This window comes from Haliaeetus albicilla, chromosome 10, assembly GCF_947461875.1.
Source record: "Haliaeetus albicilla chromosome 10, bHalAlb1.1, whole genome shotgun sequence".
NCBI classification, from domain to species: domain Eukaryota; kingdom Metazoa; phylum Chordata; class Aves; order Accipitriformes; family Accipitridae; genus Haliaeetus; species Haliaeetus albicilla.
In genome coordinates this window covers 30,581,575-30,604,457 of record NC_091492.1, presented here as the reverse complement: position 1 = coordinate 30,604,457, position 22,883 = coordinate 30,581,575, and the positions used below count along the sequence as shown (strand labels likewise).

General features: G+C 42.7%; 1 protein-coding gene across 6 annotated transcripts in view; it reads left to right on the top strand.

The window, feature by feature from the left end:
* Positions 1 to 2,107: 2,107 nt before the first annotated feature.
* MLXIP (MLX interacting protein) overlaps positions 2,108 to 22,883 on the top strand; it is a 53,905-nt gene continuing 33,129 nt past the window's right edge. For 5 of the 6 annotated variants that reach the window (XR_011326625.1, XR_011326626.1, XM_069794719.1 and 2 more), the window contains exon 1: positions 2,108 to 2,524. Coding sequence is in view for 3 of the 6 variants with exons in the window: in XM_069794719.1 (XP_069650820.1) it covers positions 2,154 to 2,524 (371 nt within the window). In the remaining 3 variants the exon portion in view is untranslated. Of the gene's footprint in view, positions 2,525 to 2,803; positions 2,928 to 22,883 lie in introns of those variants that run through there. The other variant, XM_069794720.1, reaches the window with a different exon arrangement.

The following is a 22,883-nucleotide window of genomic DNA, read 5'->3' as shown; positions in this document are numbered from 1 at the left end:
AAGTCCAGGTTTAGTTCTTAGCAAACTACATGTAAGACTTAAAATATGAATGTTGTTTTGAAACGCTTTCATTTTTTGTACCTCGCTGGGAGATAGCATTGCCTTTTTTTTTCTCTTTTTTTAAAACCAACATTAATACAAGGTAGCAATAACTAGCTTTGAAGCTAAATATGACTGTGGCCTCTTCTAAGAATTTTAGTCATGTGACGCTGACTAAGAGGTGAATGTTAGTCTTGATTTCTGAAGATTTCTGCTGAGCCCTCACATGATGTGACCATGCCTTACTGCTCCTTTCATGTGTGGGGAAGTATTTGACTTCCCACTCCTCCCATAAACACAGTGATCTGTCCTGATTTCATGCTCTCTAATGGAGATCACTGCAAGGGCATAATTGTGGTATTGCAGGAATGTGCCTTCCTTCCGTGCCCAAGACTTGCTATCTCTTATCTCTTGAGTTTCCCTTGATCTTATTTCTGGTTTTACAAAGCGGAAAAAGTAGCATGTGGCAATTCAATGTTTGGGTTGTTTTTTTTCCCTCCTGACTATGTAGAAGAGCCTGGGTTTTTCTTTTTTCTTTTAAGTATGAGGTCCTAGAACTAAGAGAATATAAGCAATTTAGTATAAATGCTTTGGAGTATGCCACCTAGAATACAATTGCTCTCCTGGTGACGGAGGTTTGCTCTGCAGGGCAAGCTGGAGATCTCTTCTCTTGACTTTGTATATACATATGTACATATATGGGGGTTTGTGCCGTAAGCCGCTGTTCTCTCCTCAGACTAATACATCTACTGGCCCTATTGCTGTGCTTTCATGTTGACCTACAGGATCCATTGCTTCCTTTATGCTTTTGAGAAGGATGAAACCCAACCTTTACTTCCCCTGGAACAATTGTGCTTACTTTTTGCACATTACCGAGCAGGTATGTGGGTTAGGTGTGAGCGACCAGGCTGGCAGTAGAAGCTCTGTGTCCTGAGTTTTTCTCTGCAATGGCAGGCTGATCCCTCCAGCCGTGTTTGCAGCCTGTCTGCTGCAGGTCTCCAGCTACTTCTGTAGCTGCCCTGGCTTCTCGCAGGCTGCTTCTGGAAAATAATAAGCAATTTACCGTATTAAACATAGTTTAAATCCATGAAATATTTCTAGCACAATTACTCTCTCATCAACATTCTTAAGCCAGTTCTGGGCTGTCCTCTGCATCTTCTCGTTTTCCTAAGAGTCCCTTAAGCTTAGGGGTGTTTTTCTGAGGAAGCATATTACCGAAAACAGGCAATTACCTCCTTGTGATGGTTCTGTTGGAGTGACCACAGCCTCCCCAGGCCTTTTCCCAGTCTTGAGGCCGGACTTGGTTATGCATTTTTGGTCGAGGCTTCCACGCGTGCCACTTCACGCCCCACAACACTGTCCTGCTGGGTGGAAGCGCCATGCTGGATCATTTAAACCGTTGCTGGAGGAGTGGGGACAGGACAGCAGTAGTAGCATGGCACCAGGGCCTTGGCGGCAGCGATGCCTTCCCCTTTCTTGGCGAGGCTGGTGGCGATGTGAGGTGTCTGGCCGCCCCGCGGGGCTGTTTCATGATCGACTGGTGTTAAGGGGAAGGATAAAACATGGTGGGTGTCACTTATGGCCAAGAACTGGCCTGGTTCTGGGTGTGTGGGAGGAAGCGGGATGGGCCTGCCCTTTCCTCTGAAGGAGGTCTCCTCTTGTAACCAACGGGCAGCGGGCGGAGGGAAAGCAGCCTCCAGGGTGAGGGCGGGCTGCAGCTTTCACCGAGGGAAAACACCCTCTGGGGTGTTTCCCAGTGGTCCTCAGGGGGGCGGCCTGGGGGCTCTCCCTGAGGGGACGTTGCCTCAGGGGCGGCTGGGGGCCGCGTGGAGGGAAAGCGGCCTCGGGGGTGCCAACGGCGGGAGGGGTGGGCCCTTTGCTGAGGGAAAGGGGCCGTGGGCCGGCGGCCCGGGCGCGCTCCCGCTGTGGGAGGCGGCCCGCGCGGCTGAGGCGGGAGCGGGGAAGGCGCAGGCCGCGGGGGAGGGGCGGCGGGGGCGCTCCGGCTCCTTTAAGCGGGGCGGCGCGGCGCGGCGGGGGCCGGCCCGGGGCGGAGCGGGGCGGTGGCGGCGCGGGGCGGGCGGCGGGCTCGGCCGGCGCCTGGCGGCAGCGGGGCCATGGCCGCCGACGTGTTCATGCGGCCGGCGCGGCTCCTCGGGGCGGCGGGGCCGCTGTCCCCCCGCACGGAGCCCGACGAGGACTCGTCGGACACGGACGATGGGGGCGCCTCGCCGGGCGGAGGGCGGCGGTGCGGGCCTCGGCGGGGGCAGCCCCCGGGCCCCCAGATCATCCACTCGGGCCACTTCATGGTCTCGTCGCCGCACAGCGAGCACCCGCCCAAGAAGGGCTACGACTTCGACACGGTCAACGAGCAGACCTGCCAGACCTACCAGTTCGGGGCGGCCCGCGGCGGCGGCGGCGCCGGCGGGCGCCTCAGCATCGACGCCTCCCTCACGAAGCTCTTCGAGTGCATGTCCCTGGCCTACAGGTACCGGCCGCCGCCCCCGGGCCGCGGGGCGGGGACCGGAGGCGGCGGGGTAGGGCGGACCGGGGGCTGAGGACGGGGCGGAGGGGGCCGCGGGGCTCCCGGGGTGAGTCACGGCCGCGGGGAAAGCCCCGGCTGGGCGTCGGCGGGGGGGGCGGGCCGGGGACCCGAGGGCGCGGTGAGGGGCGGGGGGGGGGAGCGAGGCCTGAGGCGATGGGCCGGGGGCCTGGGGGCAGCCGAACGTCGCCTTTCGGCGGTGATATCCGCCCCCCCACACCCACCCACGCGTGGGTGTTCGCGTCGCTTTTGTTTTCAGTGAACTTTGGGCTCCTTGCGGGCACCTTCCGTAGGCCTGAGATCACGGCGGCAAAGCGTCGCCTGAGCCCCTCGCCGGGAATGGTTTGGGGTGAGCGGAGGGGTTGTCATTGCGTTTTCGCCGGGGAGGGGAGGGGAGGAGAGGAGGTTGGGTTGAGGGCGTGAGGCGAAGTGGGACCTCGTCCCCCGCGTGGGAGTGCACGCTGCCTCTGCAGACTCTTCGTGGCACTAGAAAATGCTCAGCATCTCACGGTCGGGCTTGAAGTTAGTGGAAACATCTAGTGCTGAAGAGTCTCGGGAGAAATCCTTAAAGGGCAAAGTAGACATTTGTGCCCTGGTCTGTGTGAAAACCGGCCAATTCCCCCCCCTCCCCCCCCCCCCCCGTTTTATTTTTATAACAAATTCAAGAAAGCGACATCTGTCATTGTTTCCTTTGTTCCAGCGGTTGCAGCTGGTAGTAGCACTTCCTGGGTTTATCTGCACCTTTTGCGCAGACTTCAGTTTTGCTTTTCATCTATTTAATAAGGCATTATATTCACATTTATCCCCTTTGTCTGTCATCCAAAATGGAGGCAGAGCTATGGAATAGAGGTGTTTTGAAAAGATGTATGCCTCCTCGAGTCTTTTGTTCCATGTGATATAGCAGAAATTGGATCCAATCTGATGTTCTCTATTGAGCATGTTTTGGAAGTCGATTAAAAGGAATGATGGAAAATGCCTCTGAGCATATCAGTGGAAATCCTTATTTTCATTTATAGGAACCATATTAGCTTACTAAAAGAAAATTAACTTTGCCCACTCCAAATTCCTCTATTTAAGTATTGCTCAATGAAGAGGAAACAAAAGAACTATCTGTTCTGTATGATTAGCGAGAAAATGTAATGTAAGTAATCTTCGCATTTTGATAATTTTTACCAAGCAAGTTATTAGTTACTGGCAAGAGAGCGAATCTTAGATAAGTTGCATACAACAATGGACATAAATTCTTTGTGTTTACAAAAGAAAGAAAAATTGAAAACTTAAGTAAAAATTAACTAGTTTGCCTTTATCGTACAAGCTGAGAGGAGCATGCAAAGGAACCACAAGTATTATGAGGGACAGAACTAGACTTCTCATGCATATCTTCACATTAGCCTCTATCAGCTTTATTTCATGTTGTGCTTCCACCAGTGTGTCCTTGGGCTTTTGAAACTGAGGATCACATCTAATGCAAAGAAATAATTCTGTGATGCTGATTTGACAATGCTGAACTCTGATGTAGATGCATAAATTGACCACCAAATCTATTTTAGGAGAAATAATTTTATCCTGCTTGTTGGTGGTAGTATGAGGCAAGGCACAGAAAATATCTTCTTAGAGGCTACCAAAGAAAAGCACATTCTTAATATTTCTGTACGTGGATACCTTAAGGTTTGCTTAGTTGCAACCATGAAACATCCTGCCCAGGTTCAGCCTGCTTACTTGATGGCTTTGTGAGAAATTTTTTAAATCTGCCTAACAAACCCATTGTAAACTTGGGTCTAAAAAGAATTAAAATGATTTTGGCAAGCCTAATTTGGGGTGATGAATGTAGGTATGAAATGAGGAGTCATTGCCATTTAACAAATGATTGATTAAGCATGTAGGTTGAACCTTTCTACCTTAGAAATAGTCTCTCAGTCCATATCCTACTCAGGGAGTGTATGACACTCGGGTAAACAGCAGCTGCCTTTTGTGCTGTGCTTCAAGTTTGATTTGAACTTGGTTGGCTTATGGGGATGTTTTCACTGCTGTTGCCTTTGCTGTATCTTTCCTGTTATTGTCTGTCTGATCTAGCACTGACAAAACATGCAGATTCTGTGTTTTATGTTTTTCATACTGCCTTTGCTGGATAGAAATTCACTCTAGAAAAGAACTGGGGGGTGTGGAAACCAACACCAAAAACAGTAAAACAAAAAGGTGAAGAAGTGCGGGTTTTGCTTTGTGGCTGTTGCAGAACCAGCAACAAGGGGTGTGAACTAACTCATCATGTTTCTATAGCTGGGGTAATGCAGCTATGTTAAATACAAAAACAAGGAAGTTGCTGTAACAGAGCTCTGTGTGTAATATTTATTTACACTTGACACCCATTGCTAGTATTTCAGTGTTTAAAGTTTTAAAAAGAAGCACTAAACTGTGGGTTATCCATTAGCTTTACCAATGAGCTAGAAAGCAAAGGTTTTGTAGATAACCTAGGTCATTACCTAGGATGGTTTATGTTTGAAAGTGACCAAATTTATGCTGAATCACGTTCACATTAGAATGCACAGTGTAGCCTGGGCTCTTTTAATTGTACTGTAATATTTTTTTTTAAATATGGCTTTGTGCTGTTAACTGTCAAACTTTTTCTGATAAAAAAGCTATTTCTGAACATGAGGGAAGTGATTCCCTCATGCCTTTGAGCAGTACAAGCTAACCTGATTTTAATTTTCATCATAGCTGTTTCAGTCATGTATCCAGTTGCGCAGGTTAAAAATCCTCATTTCAGATGAGCCATTTCACAGGGGAAATTATGACCATAGCATATTCCTCTGTACAGTTAGGAGATTAAAACAATCTTCTAAGTCAATAAGTTACTTACAAACATTGTTTACAACAGGTATCACACGGGCTTTACTTTATCTAAATGTCACCTGTTTTTCTGATGAGATTGATTGAGGGAACTATACCACACTGACTGGTTTTCCTCTTTTAGTCCCTTCATCTCAGCCTTTTAAAACAACGTGACCTTGCAGATCTTGATGTGTGTAAGTAGCTATAATTGACCTATGTCAGGCAGGACACTTTAAAGGCAAAAAAATTAAAAAAAATGTGCTTTCTGACCTTTGACGCTGTTCATTCTAATGAGAAACTATGCTAACAGTTATATGGCCTAGAATGGTTATTAAGCAGAATTAAGTCAAATAATACATAATCTTGATGTTTAATTTAGTAAAGCCCTTTAATAACTTTACAATTATCCAAATAATTACACTACCCAAAAGTAACTTTCCAAAACTCAACTGTATTCTGAAATGTTCTAACCACAGCATATCATGAAGTTTTTTGGGGTTTTTTTTTTGAGATTGGGACAGAAGAATTTTTTCTTTTCGCTTTCGAGATCTGTTGTCTTCAGCGGAAGAATAATGTTCAGCTCCTTGTAGAATGCAGGCTGAAGGCTTATGTGAAGTGAAAAATCATGCTTTATGAAAGGGCACTGTAAACCATTTATTGCCCTAACAGGCTGGAATATGGGGATTTTTAGATTTCCCTGTAGAAAGCTCTGCTTTGGGAACAGTGACATGTCGTTTGTTTAAGGTTCAAAACCTGAAATATGCACTTGGAAATGCAAATCTGCATATTCTGAACTCCTCATGTGGAGCTCTGAAAAACGTGCGGTACGAATCAGTGGCATTTTGCTAGTTTATCTCTAGGGTTTTGATGCTGAGGTCTTAGAGAGGTAAATCATGCTGGAATGACTAATGTAATTATTGCAGGGAGTAGGAAATACAATGTATTACTCCTGGAAAAAGTAGATTTAAGTCAATACTTTAGTTATTTTCTCGAGTGGTAAAATGGATAAGTTGACAGTGCAGACTTCAGGTAGTACTCACCCAGTGTGTTTTATCCATGCCCTGTAAAGAAATAAGAGGGTGATGAGGCTCTGGGACCACGTAAGTCATTAATTTTCTTTATGAAGGTTCCCCTCTTGTGCAGTGCTGGGGAGGCGATCTCTGCAGTTGAGAGAATGGGCTAGGCAGTTGTGCATGGTCGTGTACATCATGTAAACAAAGCACAAGCTTTATTTTAGGAATTATTAAAGATGCTACTCACACTCGATGTCGGTGGTGTTCTTTTTAAACTTCTGTTATATATTATTATGTCAGTTGATGTCCATCTTACTTAGCGGTAGGGTATGATAGGGTAGATGAAGATGACTTTGTGGGCTCATTTATTATTAAGTAGCCTCAGAGTTCTCTCACCTTCTAATAAGAGCTTAAGGAACATGCCAGGTGTTGTACTTTAGGTAAGAGTGTTAATGCTGGCATCAGATACTTGTCTAAAACCTTCTGGATCCTGGTTGTTAAAGTTGCATAGAACAGGAGAGTGGGGTCTGGGAACTGTGATGAATGCTACCTTTTGAAAAGCTTGCCAGGTCATTTCTAGATCTCATCTCTCCTCTTTAGCAATATGACCCCTTCACTTCATCTAGATGTAAGCCAAAAATACTCTCTTCATCAGTGGACTGACATTAGGGATCAGCTTGTTTCCAAAGCACCTTTGCCACATATTCTTTGTTAATGCAGCATGTGTTTTGGGAAGTTCTTAGTAATGGTGATACCGGGTTTGAGACAAAAAACTTCCAGAATTTAGTTATATATTTTACATGCTGCTTATAGAAACTACTCTGATAAAACCACCTATATTCATCCTATGAATTAAGCCTTACTTGAGCAGAGTTGCTGTGTTGTAAGTATTCACGATTAAGGGGCACTTCAAAGCAAAGATGCTATATTCGGAGTGCAATATGAATCAGGACATTGTTACTGAGCCTCTTACCTTGCTTATGTCAAAAGCTTGATATAGTCACAAGCTTTTAAGCTCTATGTAAGACGCACTTTTAAATTCCACCTTGACAACCTTGAGCCTCAGAAAGGTTTGCAGAAAGATTACTGAGCTGTTCTCATTTCAAAGATGCATTTCTTTTGCCAAAGTAAATATTTAGTACTGATAGTGTGAAAAGGCCTTGGTTGAAATTAAGGTTTTGGTGTCTTCAGGGCTACACATGACTTGTAGGAAGAAAAGACAAATTCTGTAGACAGAAATTTAGATACAGGGACAAATTTTTTTGTTCTGCTCCTGGTATTTTGGTGGCTCTGGCCTGGCTGTGGACCTGGCTGTGTAGGGTGTTACTACAGAGGTGCGGTGCACAGTCATGACATTTTTTATAAAAAAAGCACATCGTTGCTATCGTGTTTTGATTTAGCATTTAATCTACACATTTTGTTGCAGTTCTCTTGTCTTGTGTTTTCACACAGTAAACAGATGTTATTTTCTGGCTTAAAAACAACATGGATTTCATAATCATAATTTTTGATGGCTTGCTGAAATGAGGAAGAGGGAGCTAGTTTGTCCTCAGATTGCCAGTTCTCAATAACTTTTGCATGGTCTGAAAAAAGCTTGGCTGAACTGTGAGATTTGGAATTACTTTTAGTGAAGTTTTTTGTGTTGCATGATTATGGTGTGCTTTGAATGAAGTAGAGTTTGATGGCAACAGAAATTAACACATTGATTTCCAGTTCTCTGCCCCTTACCTGTTTTAATTTCTTGCTGCTGAGTGGCAAGAAGAATTAAAGCCAAGAAACCTGAAATTCAGGTCTTAGCTTTACTCATGTTTTTCCACATGCTCCTTTAGTAGGTCACTGAATCATTCTTGTTTGTTACTCTCCCATGTGGGGAAAAAAAATTCCATTCTTTTGGAAGGCAGAGTTGATATGCAGTCACTTGAGCAGCTGCTTATCTGTCTGTGTGTCCTTAAGCTATGATTAATCTTAATCAAACAAAGGGGTATCTAGTGGTGCAGCAAGCTGGAAAGTGGTGGGGAGGAATAAAGGGAGCTTTGTAGCCATACTGAGCTGATGGCTGGGCATTTCTGAGATGTCAGAGAGGCATTTTAAATTTGCACAGAAACTGACAGGCTTGAAGTAGAGAGTGAACTCTCCAAGTTGTTATGTGATGTGTGAGTGGAAATTTTCCCCTAATAACAGTACTCGGAGATCTGTTATGGAAAAGGAAGGGTTGAGAGGGCAAGGAGTGAGGCCGGAAGCTCAGTGAGACTTGGAGTAAAATGAAGAGGATCTTTGAGGAATGCATCCAATGAATTAGAAGGGCCGAGATAAAGCCACATGGTGGGCTGGATGATGTTGATAGAGGAGGTCACAGGGATGGAAACGGGAAAGGAAAAAAAGAAAAAAAATACTGTGAAGTTCAAGTCAAACAAATGACCTTTCAGCTGACTGGGTGGGTTTGGGGCCGGGTTACAAACTCCCTGAAGGCCTGTGGGTGAGGAAATGTTCAGCAGCGGGGGCCGGAGGAATGGCAGTGAGGAAAGGGAAGTCTCTGAGGATGATAGGGACATTGTGGAGAAGAAAAGAGATTAGAGCTGTACTTAGAGGAGAACTGATAAAAAAGGACAAAGGTGAATGGATAATGATGAGTTGGGGAGAAAAGAGGATGCTGGTGTAGTGCTGTTCAGGGCAGGTGAAATAGGTATGAAAGGGAAGATAATACGGAAAGTAAGGGCAGATGACTGAAGGTGTGGCTGGAGACAGGGAAGTCCAGCATTTCTTCCCCGAGCTTTGATCTGCCATGGGAGATGTAGATAGGAAGCACTTCATGAGGGCGTGCCTGATAAAGGGAGAGAGTGAGCTAGATGGACGGGGATATGGAAGTCATGGATGATCTTGCAGTAAAATGGGGGCAGGAGAGCTGGGGTTCCTGGTTTGGCTCTTCTAATGCTGCCTTGCTTCCTTTTGCTGTTAGAGAGAAAGGTTTGTCTTTTTAAAACAAAACAACAACAATAACAAAAAACCTTATCAGTTTAGAAACTTGGACCAGTTTGAGTTTAATCTGGTATTTCATTTTTAATTAACAGACTTCAGGCTATATGCTTGCTACTTCCTTTCCTTTGTATGCAGAAATTAATTGCATTTACAGTTTTCCTCATCTGTCCTTTGATATTTTAACGTCACTGGCACAAGCAGTTTCTTTAAAGACAAAACTTCTAAGCTACTTCTGAGGAAAAAGACAAGCTTTCTGAACTCTTTGATGGCTATAGAAATATTTTACAGCTTTCATACAATTCTCTCTTCACTCGGGGAAGGAAACCTTTAACATGTCTATAAAACAATTATGAAGATGATTAGGAAAAGTACTTGTTTCAGTTGCCTCCAAAGAAAATAGAGTTGGTTCTTTGTGTTTCGGACAGTGATGGAAAAATCTGAATCCAATTGTTTTTAGTGCAAGCTAGAGTTACACTATTGTCACAGTTTCTGAAGCAGGAAGGCTTGAAAAATGGGGTTAGGAAAAGCTAGGTTTTCCAGAAATTGCTTCTAATAGTTTTAGTACTAAAATAGAAATTCTAAACATGGTCTTTTCAAAATAATTTTTGTTTGTTTGCTCAAATGGGAGTTGGAAGGTCATTTCTGATTGTTTGTTTTGAATGAAAAACGTGCTGTCTTGGTGCTAGTCATAATATAATTAATATAGACATCTCTTTTTAAGTAAAGCAGTAATCGCCATCGGAAATGTTCTAGTGTGCGTTTGCCACAGCTTATGTACTTTGTAACAGAAGCACAAAGCTTTTCACTAGCCCTTAGTCTCTCAGCTTGTTGATCTTAGATGAATCAGTTAACTGCTTTTTCCTCCCTTTCTCCCTTCTAAAAATGACCAAAACAGTCTCAATACTTCAGAGACCCAGATGTGTGTACTGGCCTTTTTGAAAGGGGGAAACAAAGGCATGAAGTTCAGAAGTGAGCTAACACAGGAGTCTAAAAGGAAGCCATATCAAAGATGACACTTCAGCTACAAACTTAAATAATAAAGGAAAGGAGACAAATGGAAGAAAGATTTAGGAGGGGAAGAGGAAGATGTGCAGCTTACTGACACTTCTGTTAGAAAAGCTACTGGCCCTTCTAGCAGATGAGGAAGTCTACAGATGCAAATTACAGGGTAGTAAAACCAGGCTGGTATTTTAATGGTAATCATAATGCTTCTGGAGGGCAGTATTCTGCTAACTGCCTTTGGCATTCGCTGAACTGCCTGTGAAAAGCACCTGCTCCCTGCGGTGACTGGTAGTTGTGTTTCAGAGAGGTATCATTGCTTTCCTCACACAGTCCCCAAGGAAGCTTGAATATCTGGAGCATCAGCTCTGGATTCCCGAGTCTGTTGCTGGTGGTGGCCTTCTGGAGAATCTAGAAAACCCTCCGGCTTTTAGAACAATGGGAGCTGTATTATTCATAGAGGAATTCAGATTTTTCACCTGTGGAGAGTTGTTTTGTTGGGCTTGGAAGTCTAAACGGCATCAGCCTCCCTGAGCTGTCAAATGCTTAATTGCCATGTGAGGCATGACTCCTTTCTGCAAGAGAGATTTGTTGAGAAGAGAAACGTGCTGCTCCCGTTTGCTGAAGGACCCTGTCTATTAGGGAACTGTCTTTACTCTGCAGGTGTGAAAGACGAGGGCTCCCTTGTCTGTTTTCCTCCCTTGGCTTGATGTGCTGCAGCTGCTGGACTCTTGCCTTGCTGTGTTAAATGTAGCATTGGATTGAGCAGATGTTTGTCTACTCCAACTCCTGTGGGGATAGTGTTTATCTTGCTGTCATTCTCATACATGTGACAAACTATTGTAGGTCTCTTACAGGCTTAATGCCTCTGAGGAACTAGTGTTAAAGGAGAGCCTGAATGACACCTTGGCCATTCATTCTGTTGTGGCGTGAACAGTAGGCTGCAGGGTAATCACCATTCCCTCTCTGTTAAGTAAATTTCGGTTTGTGCCTTAAGGTATTCAAACTCTGGGTGCTACTTAAGAGCAAGCTCAGCAACAGTTACCTTTATGAAACACTAGTATTTCTGAAGTTGGGCTGTCCAGCTGTGCTGTCAGATGGATAATAGAAAATGGGATTGGAGATGACCATAGGCCCAAGGCACAGTGGAATGGTTCCTTCCCTTGATCAGTTATCCAGACCATGGCCACTTGGAAGGTACATTAGAGGTACAAAGCTCAGGGTGTTACAAGTGGTTCTCAGACCTGCTTTGTCTCCTTTGAGACTGTAAAACAAAAGGTGACAGGCCAGATGGGAAGGGCCTGCAGGCCACCACTTGGATTATCATATAACAGGGTATTAGTGAAAGAATCTGATTCTCTTTAATTAGTGATATGTAAGTGTGTTTTGGCCAGACCGCTTCTGACCTACAGATAACCCTTTTGACGTGATGCATTTTGTGATGTATCATGATGCTAGGAAAAGGGTTCAATTGTTTAAGTGGCTAACTGTGCTACTTAATGAACTAAACACTTTTTATGAAAAGCACAGAAAGATTTTCATGACTTGTTAAATTTTAATGACTTGTTAGACATCTTTTTGATCCTTGGTTTTGTTTTCACAGCAAATTATCTACAACAGTAATGCACAGTTAGAGACTTTCTCATCTCACGACTTCTGGTTTAGCTGATGGTGTAGTGCAAGGAAGCAGTGGATGCAGTCCTTTTTGCTATATTTAATGCCTTTTCTTACTTGAATTTTTTATATGTAGAAATGTCTTGCTACACACAGAGAAAAATACCTTTTTTTAATATAGTGGGAGATTTCTGGATTTCCAGAGATATCTTTTATTGCTCATTTATACCATACCAGAGCAAGCAGAGGATATCTTTATGGGTAGAGTACCTATATGTTGTTAGTGCTTCTCTTTACTTGCAAATTAACAATATTTCCCTATGCGTTCTCTCAGTGATTTGGGAGCTCGAGAGATCTACCCCCTTTAGTCCATGAAGAGTTGTCCTTTTACAAGTACAGGGGTCTGATGCTTGCTACAGCTTTGTTTCTGCATGAGCCTGAAAACGCTTCTTCTATCTCAGTTTGGAGATGAAAGGGTGGTCTTGTCTTTGCTGGTGTTAGGTGGTGTTTACTTGTACCAGGGCTGGCTTGTGAATAAGAGCAAAAATTGAAGAGTTGAGCCTTAAGGGTGACCGAGAGGGTAAGGAGAGGATCCAAATAGCCTTGCTCTTGTGTAATAGGTTCGCCCTTCTTGAGAAAGAGGATTGATGTTACTAGTTTTGGAAGTGAGACAGCAGCTGCATTGTTTATACTTGGGTCTTGCAAATGGGGGGGGGGAGGTGGCAGCTTGCAAGTCTGTCTTGGTCTGAACCCTCTGTGTGATACACATGTGGTCCTCTGCACTGCTTGCCTCCTAGGCCATATCTACCCTGGTATTCTTCTAAAAGAGTCCTGCTTATGTAGATGTTTCAGAGGTAACTGTGTCAAGAGCTTGTGTGAACACCAGAGCCTTACTGCCATTAGAATAGGTGTGGTAAATACAGGAACTTGGTCCTGGGGCTAGGTGCAAGAGGTGTACAAGTCTGTTCTGTCCTGAAGAGTTTGTGTTCCATCTTATAGTGCTGCTTAGAACAGATCCTCAGAAGCATACATACATAAACAGGATGAGGCCTTTTCTTTTCACTGATCCTTCCAACAGTGAAGCCTGTTAGTTCTTGGTTCTCATTTATCAGCAGGGTTTTTTTTAAGTGATATGTCTGCATAACAAGATCCAAGCAAACATTGCAGAGGCACAAAGGACACTTGCTGCTGGAATCTGTCAAGTTCATTGTTTTCAGAACTCTCTAGCATGGGATGTTTACTTGAAATCCTGGTCTCCCTTTGCCTCTGCCACTTTTACTCTCCCTTCCCTCAAGGTCCCATAGTAACGAGTGCTCTGCCTGCAGCAGTTCAAGGACACGTCAACTGAAGTGACCTTGGCCAGCATGGCTATGAGACCTCTAGCAGGGCTGCAGCAAATGCAGTTACTTCTCTATCCAGCAGCCAAACACCTTCCCCAGCCCACGTGAGCTAGTTGTCTAAAACACTCTTGTTGTCCACGTCACCCTGTCTGTGCCAGGTGCTTTGTCACCTTGGCAGCAAAATTCTAGTGTAGGGCAAGGGTTAGACTCAGACCATCAAACCAGGAGTGACAGCGGTGGTGTATCTTTGGAGCAGCTGGAATGAAGTGACATTGGAGTAAACCTAAAAATAACTTAGGCGCACTGCATTTAGTTACCATCTAGCAACTGAACATTCATGTGGATGTGCATGCGAGCCATCACAGGCTATTCTGCTAAATTGATCTTGCTGCATCTTGCATCCACATTTTAGGCTGCTGTTAAATCTATTCGCTGTTTGTCTTCACTATTGACACCATTCCCAAAGGGACAGGGACCAAATGGAGCATGAATTGTGGAAGAGCTTCTCCGTTCTTTGTGATTCTTTGAAGTCCATGACTGCTGTTCATTATCATCTTATTATTATGCAGACTTTTGCTTTTGGTGTTGTGGTATGACACTTGATGTAGCCTGTGTTAGTTATTGAAAACCGTTACTTCGCAGTGTGTCAGAGGCAGAAGTGATCAACAGGGTAAAAAAAGGCATGCATGTAAAAAGGAAAATTAAAAAAAAAGAAGTTAAAAAGGAAATACCTGGGCTGTGGGCCTGGCAGCTGTTAGAGAGCAAGTGCCAAATGGGAAGAGGCCAGTGGAAGTTCTTGTTGTATTCCTGATCTGCCAGTCAGTGGATATGGATGTTATCTGCTGCCACATTTCCCAGAGCAAAGAATGACATAATCTGTTATTTTCTAGGATGGTTGGTCTCTGCTCATTCTGATGAATTTCTGAATGTTTGTATAGAAGCTGTAGCTGTGTGAACAAACTTATCCATGTCAAGTCAAGCTCTGCTAATAATATTCACAGTGACAACTGTCTGCATCAGGAGAACTTGCTGTATTTGAGTGAGAGGCAACACAATGAAGTCCTGGTTCTGCTAAGCTGCATTGTGGATTCAGGAATGGGATCTGAAGTTTGCTTGTCTGTTAGCAGTGCATAGAGGTCTGAATGTTACATGTCATGACTCTCATGTTAGCTTATTCTGTACGGTGTCCAAAGAAGGTATAAGTGTCTTCCTGAATACAGTCAAACTCCTGCATATTAGTATCTGCACAGATACTTCAGCTTAGTCCAGCTTTCTGTTTGCTTGGTAAACATCTGTCCCTGACAGGGTGGAGGTTGAGAGAACTTGAATAGAAAATATGATGGTGGCATGCCAGGTGTGGGAAAGCATGAAGCAGCAAAAGGGAATGATTTACTTGCTTTTGCTCTTTATAACACAGCTTTTGAGAAAGAAAATTGAGAGGAGGGTTGTAGTGGGGGGAACAGGTTAGTGACCTGGGAACACACAGAAAAATGACTTTTCTGGGTTTGAGGATATAGAACTTCTAGAAAGGAAGGACTAAGTCAAAGGATTCAGACACGGTTGTGAAATACCTAGATCTGCGACAGAGCTGGAGAATTTCTTTGCGTGTTGTCAGCTTATTTTTAAATGCACCTAGTGTTGGAATGGGAGAACTGACTTGATCAAAGATACAGATGTCCTCAAGGAGGAAACTGCACTTACTTCAGGTAATTAGTAACCATGTTTGACACCTAAAACCTGTTGAAAATAGAAAGCAGAGATTTCGAAATAGCCGAGAGCCTGAAGCAATCTATCCAAAAGCTGGGGCATCTGAGTTGTTGCAGTAGTCACCATAGTGGCTGTTCTCTATTAAAAATGTCATTATCCCTCCCTTTTCAAAGCAGAGACCTGCCAAATCAATACACATATTCAATTCACCCAGGTATGGGGCGGGGGGGAAGGTGTCTATAAACACAGCAAAAGGAGAAACAGTGTAGTTCTTCCAATTCACTTTTAGGGAGTAAAGTTAATATAATAGTTAATATCATTTTCCTTTTTATAGTTGAGAGGGGCTGGAGGGAGCGTCATACAAACATGCTCGTCCTGTTTTCACTCTTTGCCAAGCACCCACCGGCTTGTGTCTATTGCTGGAGATGGAGTACTGGGAAAGCCCAGTACTCCCATGCAGGTTGTCCCAACCTGTATGGATGTTCTTACAGCATTTGCTAAAGCAGGTGAGGTCTGGTGCCAAGTACTAGAGTGAGCTAGACAGCCTTTTGGTATCAGCTGTGAAAAAATTCCAGGCAGCACTTTCACTATTTGCTAACATTTTTTTCTTCTAAATAAGAGATTTGTCTTTTGCCCCATAAAAATTACAGCTTTAAAGTGCTCTCATTTTATAGCTTTTGCCTGGTACAGAACCATGTTTTCTTCAGGGCAGCGAGGGATGGTAGTGGCATTTGGGTCTGGAAGCTTGAGATAAGCTCAGTTTGTGTTGCTGCATGGCTGCTTTCTGCGATATCAGCCTCATTCTGTGCAGCTGCCTTCCCTAACTGGCTGCCTGAAGGTACTGGATATTCTGCTCTATTGTGAAAGCAGAGAGCGAGTATGTTTGTGACTTGAATGACTCTGTGATCTGAGTCATTCCTCTTATGACTGAGGGGTAATCTGTAATCAAACTGCACGGGAACAAGAGGCATTCCCATATTCTGGTCTGTCTCTCTTGCTGTGTGAAATAGTTAACCCTTCATAGGAACCATGTGATTAGATTTTGCTCATTTACTTTACCAAATCAGCAAATGTTATTGAATAGCACAGCTCAACTTAGAGACTCTGTAAGTAGATGCACAGAAATCTGCAATAAAAGCTGATTCATTACTGTTTCTAATAAAGTTTTGGTCTGTGAAGGCTGTTGTTTAGGAGCCCAGCATGAATCCCATCTGTTTTCAGTATCCAGTCATACAAGTAGAACACTCAAATCTCCAGTAAAAATCCTAGCGGAGCTTAAGGAGCCTAAAATTTTTATTAGCAGTTTTTATTAGCACATTAGTAGGCTTGGGGTCTGACCTCTGCATGTGGTGATTATAGGCTGTGTGGATATAGCAGGCTTTTTAAAATGGGGAGACAGATCATGGGAAGTTTAGAGAGTTTGCTTCTCTCTATAGCAATAAACATGTAAGAAATGTTATTTACCTTTCATTTGAGCATTCTAAGGGACTCTACAAAGTGAAGGTTGAGGCTGATTTATTGTAATTTTGGCACATGAGAAAAACATGGTTCAAAGAAGAGACTTGTGTGAGGTTCATTTAGTGATTTTTTTGCTTTGTTTGTAGTAAGATGCAGGAAAGTGCTGATACTGTCGTATGTTTTACTCAGGAAGTCACCACTTGCTTTGGAACATAAACCATTTTGGTCCATTTGAAACTGTGTTCTTCCTAAGGAAAGGGGATATGTCAGTCCGGCTGTATCTTTTAACTAGTGCACAGGTGAATGGTGTCAGAATTGCTGAACTGTTATGCTGTAGATATTTAAGTGTGGTGGTTACTGTGAGCAAAGGAATGACTTTATAAAGTTATATTGCGATAAAACCAAGGTCTTTCTCCAACACTCGCCGCTTATAGTGAGGTTAAATATTGCTTTATAAAGTTAACTGCTAAGAAACATTGGTCAATACCCTGTGCTGTGATGAGCATAATAACCATAAACCACCTTCATTATAAAGTAACAAACTCTACTCTTCAGCATGACTGGAGGCACTTTCCTGAGGACAGGGCTCATGTTCTCTCCATCTGTGTGTGGGAACCAGGCATCTCCCTTGGCCTGTCCAATCCCAAATAGGCAACAAGAGCCATCTGGCAAAAGTGTGGTGAGGACTGTGTGTCATGAGCATTAGTATGCTCCCTACCATGTCCCAGTTAATGAACGAAGGGTCACTTTCACAGCTTTTCCTGCAGTGCTGCAGAGAAGTTTCCACAGCTCCTGTTTGAGCTGGTGACCCAGAGGTGAAGGTCTCTTTTCCACTATTCGTTCTCTGAATGTTCAACCTTCCTAGGAGGCTGTGGTCTTTGACTGGTGAATCCCAGGGAGTTTCACTGCTATGCTTTGAGATGTGGCTGCTGCTGTAGCAGGGGCAGGAGGAACTGCTGCTTCACAAGTCTGTGTGACGTTCACCTCTAATTGAAGGGCTGGTTTTGGTGAAGGCATTGTCAAAGCATTTGTTTGCACATAGATCCAACAAAGCTCTAAGTAGAGACTTGTCCTGTGAGGTGTGTGTGGCCTTTTAGAGGTGCTTTTATTTTATTTTTTTTAAGTCCTTTTTTTCTTCATTCCACTCTGGTTTATGTTAACCCTGAAGGGGTTTTCTCCCTACATTATCTTTCTATGGGATTTTTTTTTTTTTTTGATCTGTCCATAGCCTTTGTAGTAACACAACAGTGCCTTTAGTCTCCTTCTGTCTGTTGTGTAGTTTCTGGTTCAGCTTTTATGTAAACTTTGAATAAACTGTACATGCTGTTGCAATCTTGAGTCTTTAACTGAGTTTGGTAATAAGTCTGCTGTTCTTCATGCTGCAGGGAGTTGGTTGCAGGCAGCTGGTATGAAAGCTTTGTTTCACAAGGGGAGAGGTGGGGGAGTGTCTCTTCTTTTTAAAACACTTAAGTCGCTTTCAGAATAAGATCCCTGAAGTCTTGCAGTGTATTTATAGGTTGTAATGTTGCGCAGAGAATGTTACACTATCCTCTGTGGTAGAAGTGGTGGTTTCGGGTTTCTCTGCCTGTTGAGCATGGTAAACAGCTCTGGGTTCCTGTCGCTATGTGTGCTGCTCAGAGAGCTGTGCTGATCTGCCATGCTGATACGGTTTGTTTGGGTTTTTCAGAAGCTCTGCGTGTGAAAAGTCTTTGAACTACAATTTAGGTGCTTAAAACAAGGCCCCAGATCATCACATCTTGATCAGTTTATTAACCTAGGCTAGGCTTTAACATTCAAAAGGATCCTGACACGTTCATAGCTCTCTGTACAAGAAGGTCTTTGCCAACAGCCATCCTTTTAAATGAGAAGGAAGGTGCACTGGACAACTGTATCAGTTCCTGATCATCTCTATAGGAAAACAGCTCTTTGTAATGAATATTCTGATTCTGAGAAGGTTGATGAAAAGTCAGTGGCAGAAATCAAGTTTTAGGAAGAAGTGGAAAATTTCAAGACACTGTGACATAAATGAGTAGGATTACTTCCCTTTATATTGAAGCTGCTCTAAAAATGACACTTCTTACTTTTCACCATGCATGAGAGCGCACAAGAAACACTTAAAAAACAAGGAAAACCAAATGTATTGATCTGATGTGAATTACTTTGTTGATATGTTTATCAATACAACATGTTGATCATCATTATCATAACAGTTGATAGCAGTAGGAAAGTTCCTTTACCTCCTAGCAGAGATTTTGTAAGAAAAGATCACAGTAGAACTGATAGTGATATCCTTGTTCTGCCACCTGTAACACGGTTAGGTATATATGTTTCCTTTGCCTCACCAAAACCTTCTAAATCTTGTTTGAGCAGCAGGGAGGCGAGATGAAGAGAAGGAAGTGATGAAGGGGTGCACTGAGTGCAGTGGCTGTTTTCTAAAAGGGAAGCATGCAGCAGGGAGGTAGCTGAAAAGAAAGCTGTTGGTAAAGATAATGCAGCAAAGACAAACTGATAACTCTCACAGCCCTCACTGCTGCTGATCACAGTGTTCGTTACTGGTGCACCTTTGTGTATTACAAAGTTGCAAGATATGTTAAGTGAAAGTTCTCGAGCTGGTTGTGTTAAAAATAGTTTTGACAACTTTGTGAATAATGCTGGATACTCATCTTCTGGTTGTTCTGCAGCAAGGCACAGCACTGACTGAGCTATGTGAACCTTTCAATCCTAGCACCAGAGAGAAGGGGAACTGGCGAGGGGTGGGATTTGAAATTTTACATTTCTAGTCGATTGACTTCAATACTTGGCCCGCAGCTTGCAGGTGGAGAACAGCTGTCTGGCATTCTGTGAGCGGGTTTCATGCTTACTGCTTTAAATACAGAGATAATGTGATCGTTTTGTTACAAGGGTGAGTCCTTTAAAACATGAGGCATTAAGCTATGCTGCAGAAAACATTAAAAAGAATTGACTTCCCACCCTCTTACCCAGCAATTACAGTAGGCAACACTGGTATCATATCCTGCTCTTAAAGTTGCCCACTAATTCCTAATCTGTAACTATACTTCTGGTTAACTGTTTGATCTGAACTTTCACATGTCTGAGCATATGATTTTTGGATGAAAAGTTGTTCAAAGTGGTTCAGTCTGTTCCACTAATAAAGCTGAAACAAAATGTATTGCCCATATTAAAAAGAATAAAGGAAAACGAAGAAGTTCCCATCATTTTTCAAGACTATATTACCCTAATGATTGGAGCAGGGCCTTGAAATTTGGTGGAGTGGCCCATGTTCAAGTGGAGTGCTTTGTCCTGCAAAACTCTTTTTAAGGTTGGTGAGATGAATTTTCTATAAAACTGGAGGTATACGCTAGTCAAAGCAGTGACTGTAGAGGTGGTGAGAGCATTGGCTGGAGGTCCATCTGGCATGGTGAGAGATCAGGAAAGGGAACTGGATGCAGTTTTGCAAGCAAATGCAGGCATATCATCTCACATTGGCCAGATCAGAGAAGTGGATAATGAAATGTTAATAAGTCTATGCCTCAGTTTCTCACCTGCAAAATGAGGTGAAAGCACCGTAGAAAAGCTTGTGAGGAATTTGTTAACCCTAAGTAATAATCTATAAATCAAGGTATGAGCACTAAAAAGCAAACAGCATGAGAGGCCACCAACGGAAGTGCTAAATATTCAGGATGTGCTGCTTACCATCTACATGGAGGCTTTGGATGTGGACAGATTGCTTGTGATCCTATAATAAAAGCTTTTCATCATAAGAAATGTGCAAAGATACCTACATACAAATTCAGATGCTTCCTGCCTTTTGTAGTGATTGTGTATGCTACCATAATTTTCCTTTTATGTAGGATTAAATGATAATATTAAACATGCATAGATGGTGAGTTCCAACTGAGATTTGAACTCCCCTGTATAGAGTACATATTAAATCTATACAGTATAGGTAAGTCCACACTTGAACTACTGGTTCTTACCTCAAAGGAACTTTTTTTTAAACTGAATACTTAGAAACTGTGATGATCTTCATTTTGTATGCTTTCCACATCTACATCTAATCTGCCAGGAAAATAAATGACAGATTGTGTCTCTTAACATTTTACACCAGAATAGAAACTTTTGGTTGCAGTGTTTAAATAAACAAAAATCAGAACAATTACATGTGCAGTTTATTTTTTAAATAATAAGCCTGTATTACTGCAAAAATTTTGTAACTCTCTTAACTGTAAGATTTTTTAACTGCTGACAACATTTACAATGACGCTTTCTTCTAAAGGAAGGTTTGAGGAGATCTGTTTTTACACACACTGATATCTGAGTAACAGATGTGTTCCTAGAAGACCCTGGAAATAGTTCAGAAAATATGAATATTTTAATGTTTATTTGTAAACTTTTGCCACAGAGAATAAAAATGGATTCTATGTTGTCTTGATTTTTCTAGCCAAGTGGGAGAAAAATTAAGACTTCTTTCTTCTTTTTCATTGACCAGACACAAGCTGAGAAACAGCAATGCCAAATAAAATGACAATGCAGGTCAGGTTAATTCCTACAGTGTTACATTTATACCATTTTCATACTGAGCATATTAAAATATTTGATAAATTATTCTCTCATGCTGGGGAATGTGTAAATTGAAATATGTAAATCCAATCCTTGCTAAAACTTTGTTTTGCTAGTAGTATTTCTAGTATGGGGTGTGTGGCTGGGATATGATTGGCTGGCATTCTGTCCTCACTTTGCCACTGACATACTTTGTGGCCATGGGCAAGCTGCTCTCTGTCTTGGCATTTCAGATTTGGGCAAATGAAAGTAGTGGTACTCGCCTCTGACCTTGGATCTCAGTGTCTTTTTTTTTTTATGGTGGTATCTGGTAGTCCTTTGAAGAAGGCTTTGATTTTTTTACAGTTGAAGTATGTGACATTTTATAAAGTTTTAATGCTTATCAAGTTTATAAAGTACATGACTTTTGTAGATGGGCACACTTAAGTACAACAGGGATGAAGATCAGGTTTTGATCAAGAGTTAGCATTGGTAGTTGCAGTTAAACCACAACAATGGTGATGGTGAGGCCTGTTTCTCAGCCTTTTGACTGAAATATTATTGACGTTATTTACAAAGCTTTTTCTGCTTTCTTGCTGTTTGTAGTAAGTGAGTCAATGTTGGACAAATGTTGGAAAAGCAGGAATATTTTTAGAAATATCCTTTGATTTCTGACTGGAAATGCGAAACTGTCTAAATATTCTGAGTCTTTAAATAGACACTGGCTGAAGGACACTATAGCCTCCAAGTCTCCTTGATACTTGTACTCCTCTTTATGTTCCCCTTCACCCTGTGCTGTTTCAGAGCTCTTGTCACCCTTTCATACCTTGCATGAAACTTGCTTCTGTTGAAAGCATTTCTCCAATGGTCCTTCCTAGCTGTTGGCAAGCCTTCCTCTTCACATAGCAGCTCTTGGCCATATTATGTTTGGCTAAAACTACAGCATGAAACTCCTTTCCTTGATTGATGTAATGGTGGTATAAAATGCTGTCAGTGTAGATGCGATAATACTTTCAAAATGTGAGTTTTTCAGCTTTTGCTTTTCTCTGAGGAGGTTGCAGTACATTGCCTTGGCAAAGCACAGGTCTGCTGGCATAAGCCAGGCCCTTGCAAGGTAGTGTTCAGCATGCCACAACATTTAACTGGTCCATTTGTGAGTCGCCAGTGTAGACATGGTCTGTATCAGAGCACGAGCCCAGACTCTGTGAATCTTCATTTATGCAAAGTAAGTTAAACTTCCAAACTTTGCTTAAAATAATGTTCAATTTGTAAAATAAATAAATGAAGGTTTATAGTGCATTCGTTGGGGCGGAATGTTTGCTTCTGGTGCATGACTGATCTTTTACTTTCGTGTTCCTTTTCAGGAGGTGCATACCTCAACCTTCCCGGGTGAATGTTCCTTGGCAGGTGTTGCAATTCCAATTTGCCAGTGGATAACTTTAATTTTTGGTTTTTATTTTTCTAACACTTCTTAATCTATAATGCTCATGATAGAGGAAAAGTGTTTGTCTGTTCTAGTATCTCTGTCTTCAAGGTTGAAGTATTATTTTTAAAAGAAGATGAATCAAACAGTGAGGAGGGTTTGGTTGTTTTAAAATATTTGATGTAACTTCAGCACAAAGCTCCCTACTGACATTTGTGGAGTGTGGGCAATATAACATCCCTCCACACACCTGGAGTCCACTACTACACGAGGATTTCAGGTAAAGGAGGATGAACTAGGTAACCAAGAAAATGAGCTACACTAATGCTTGCTTTTAAAATGAGCTCTGTTGGGGATTAGTATTCTAGGGCTGCAGCTGGGATTAACTCTGTAGGTACAAACAGTAA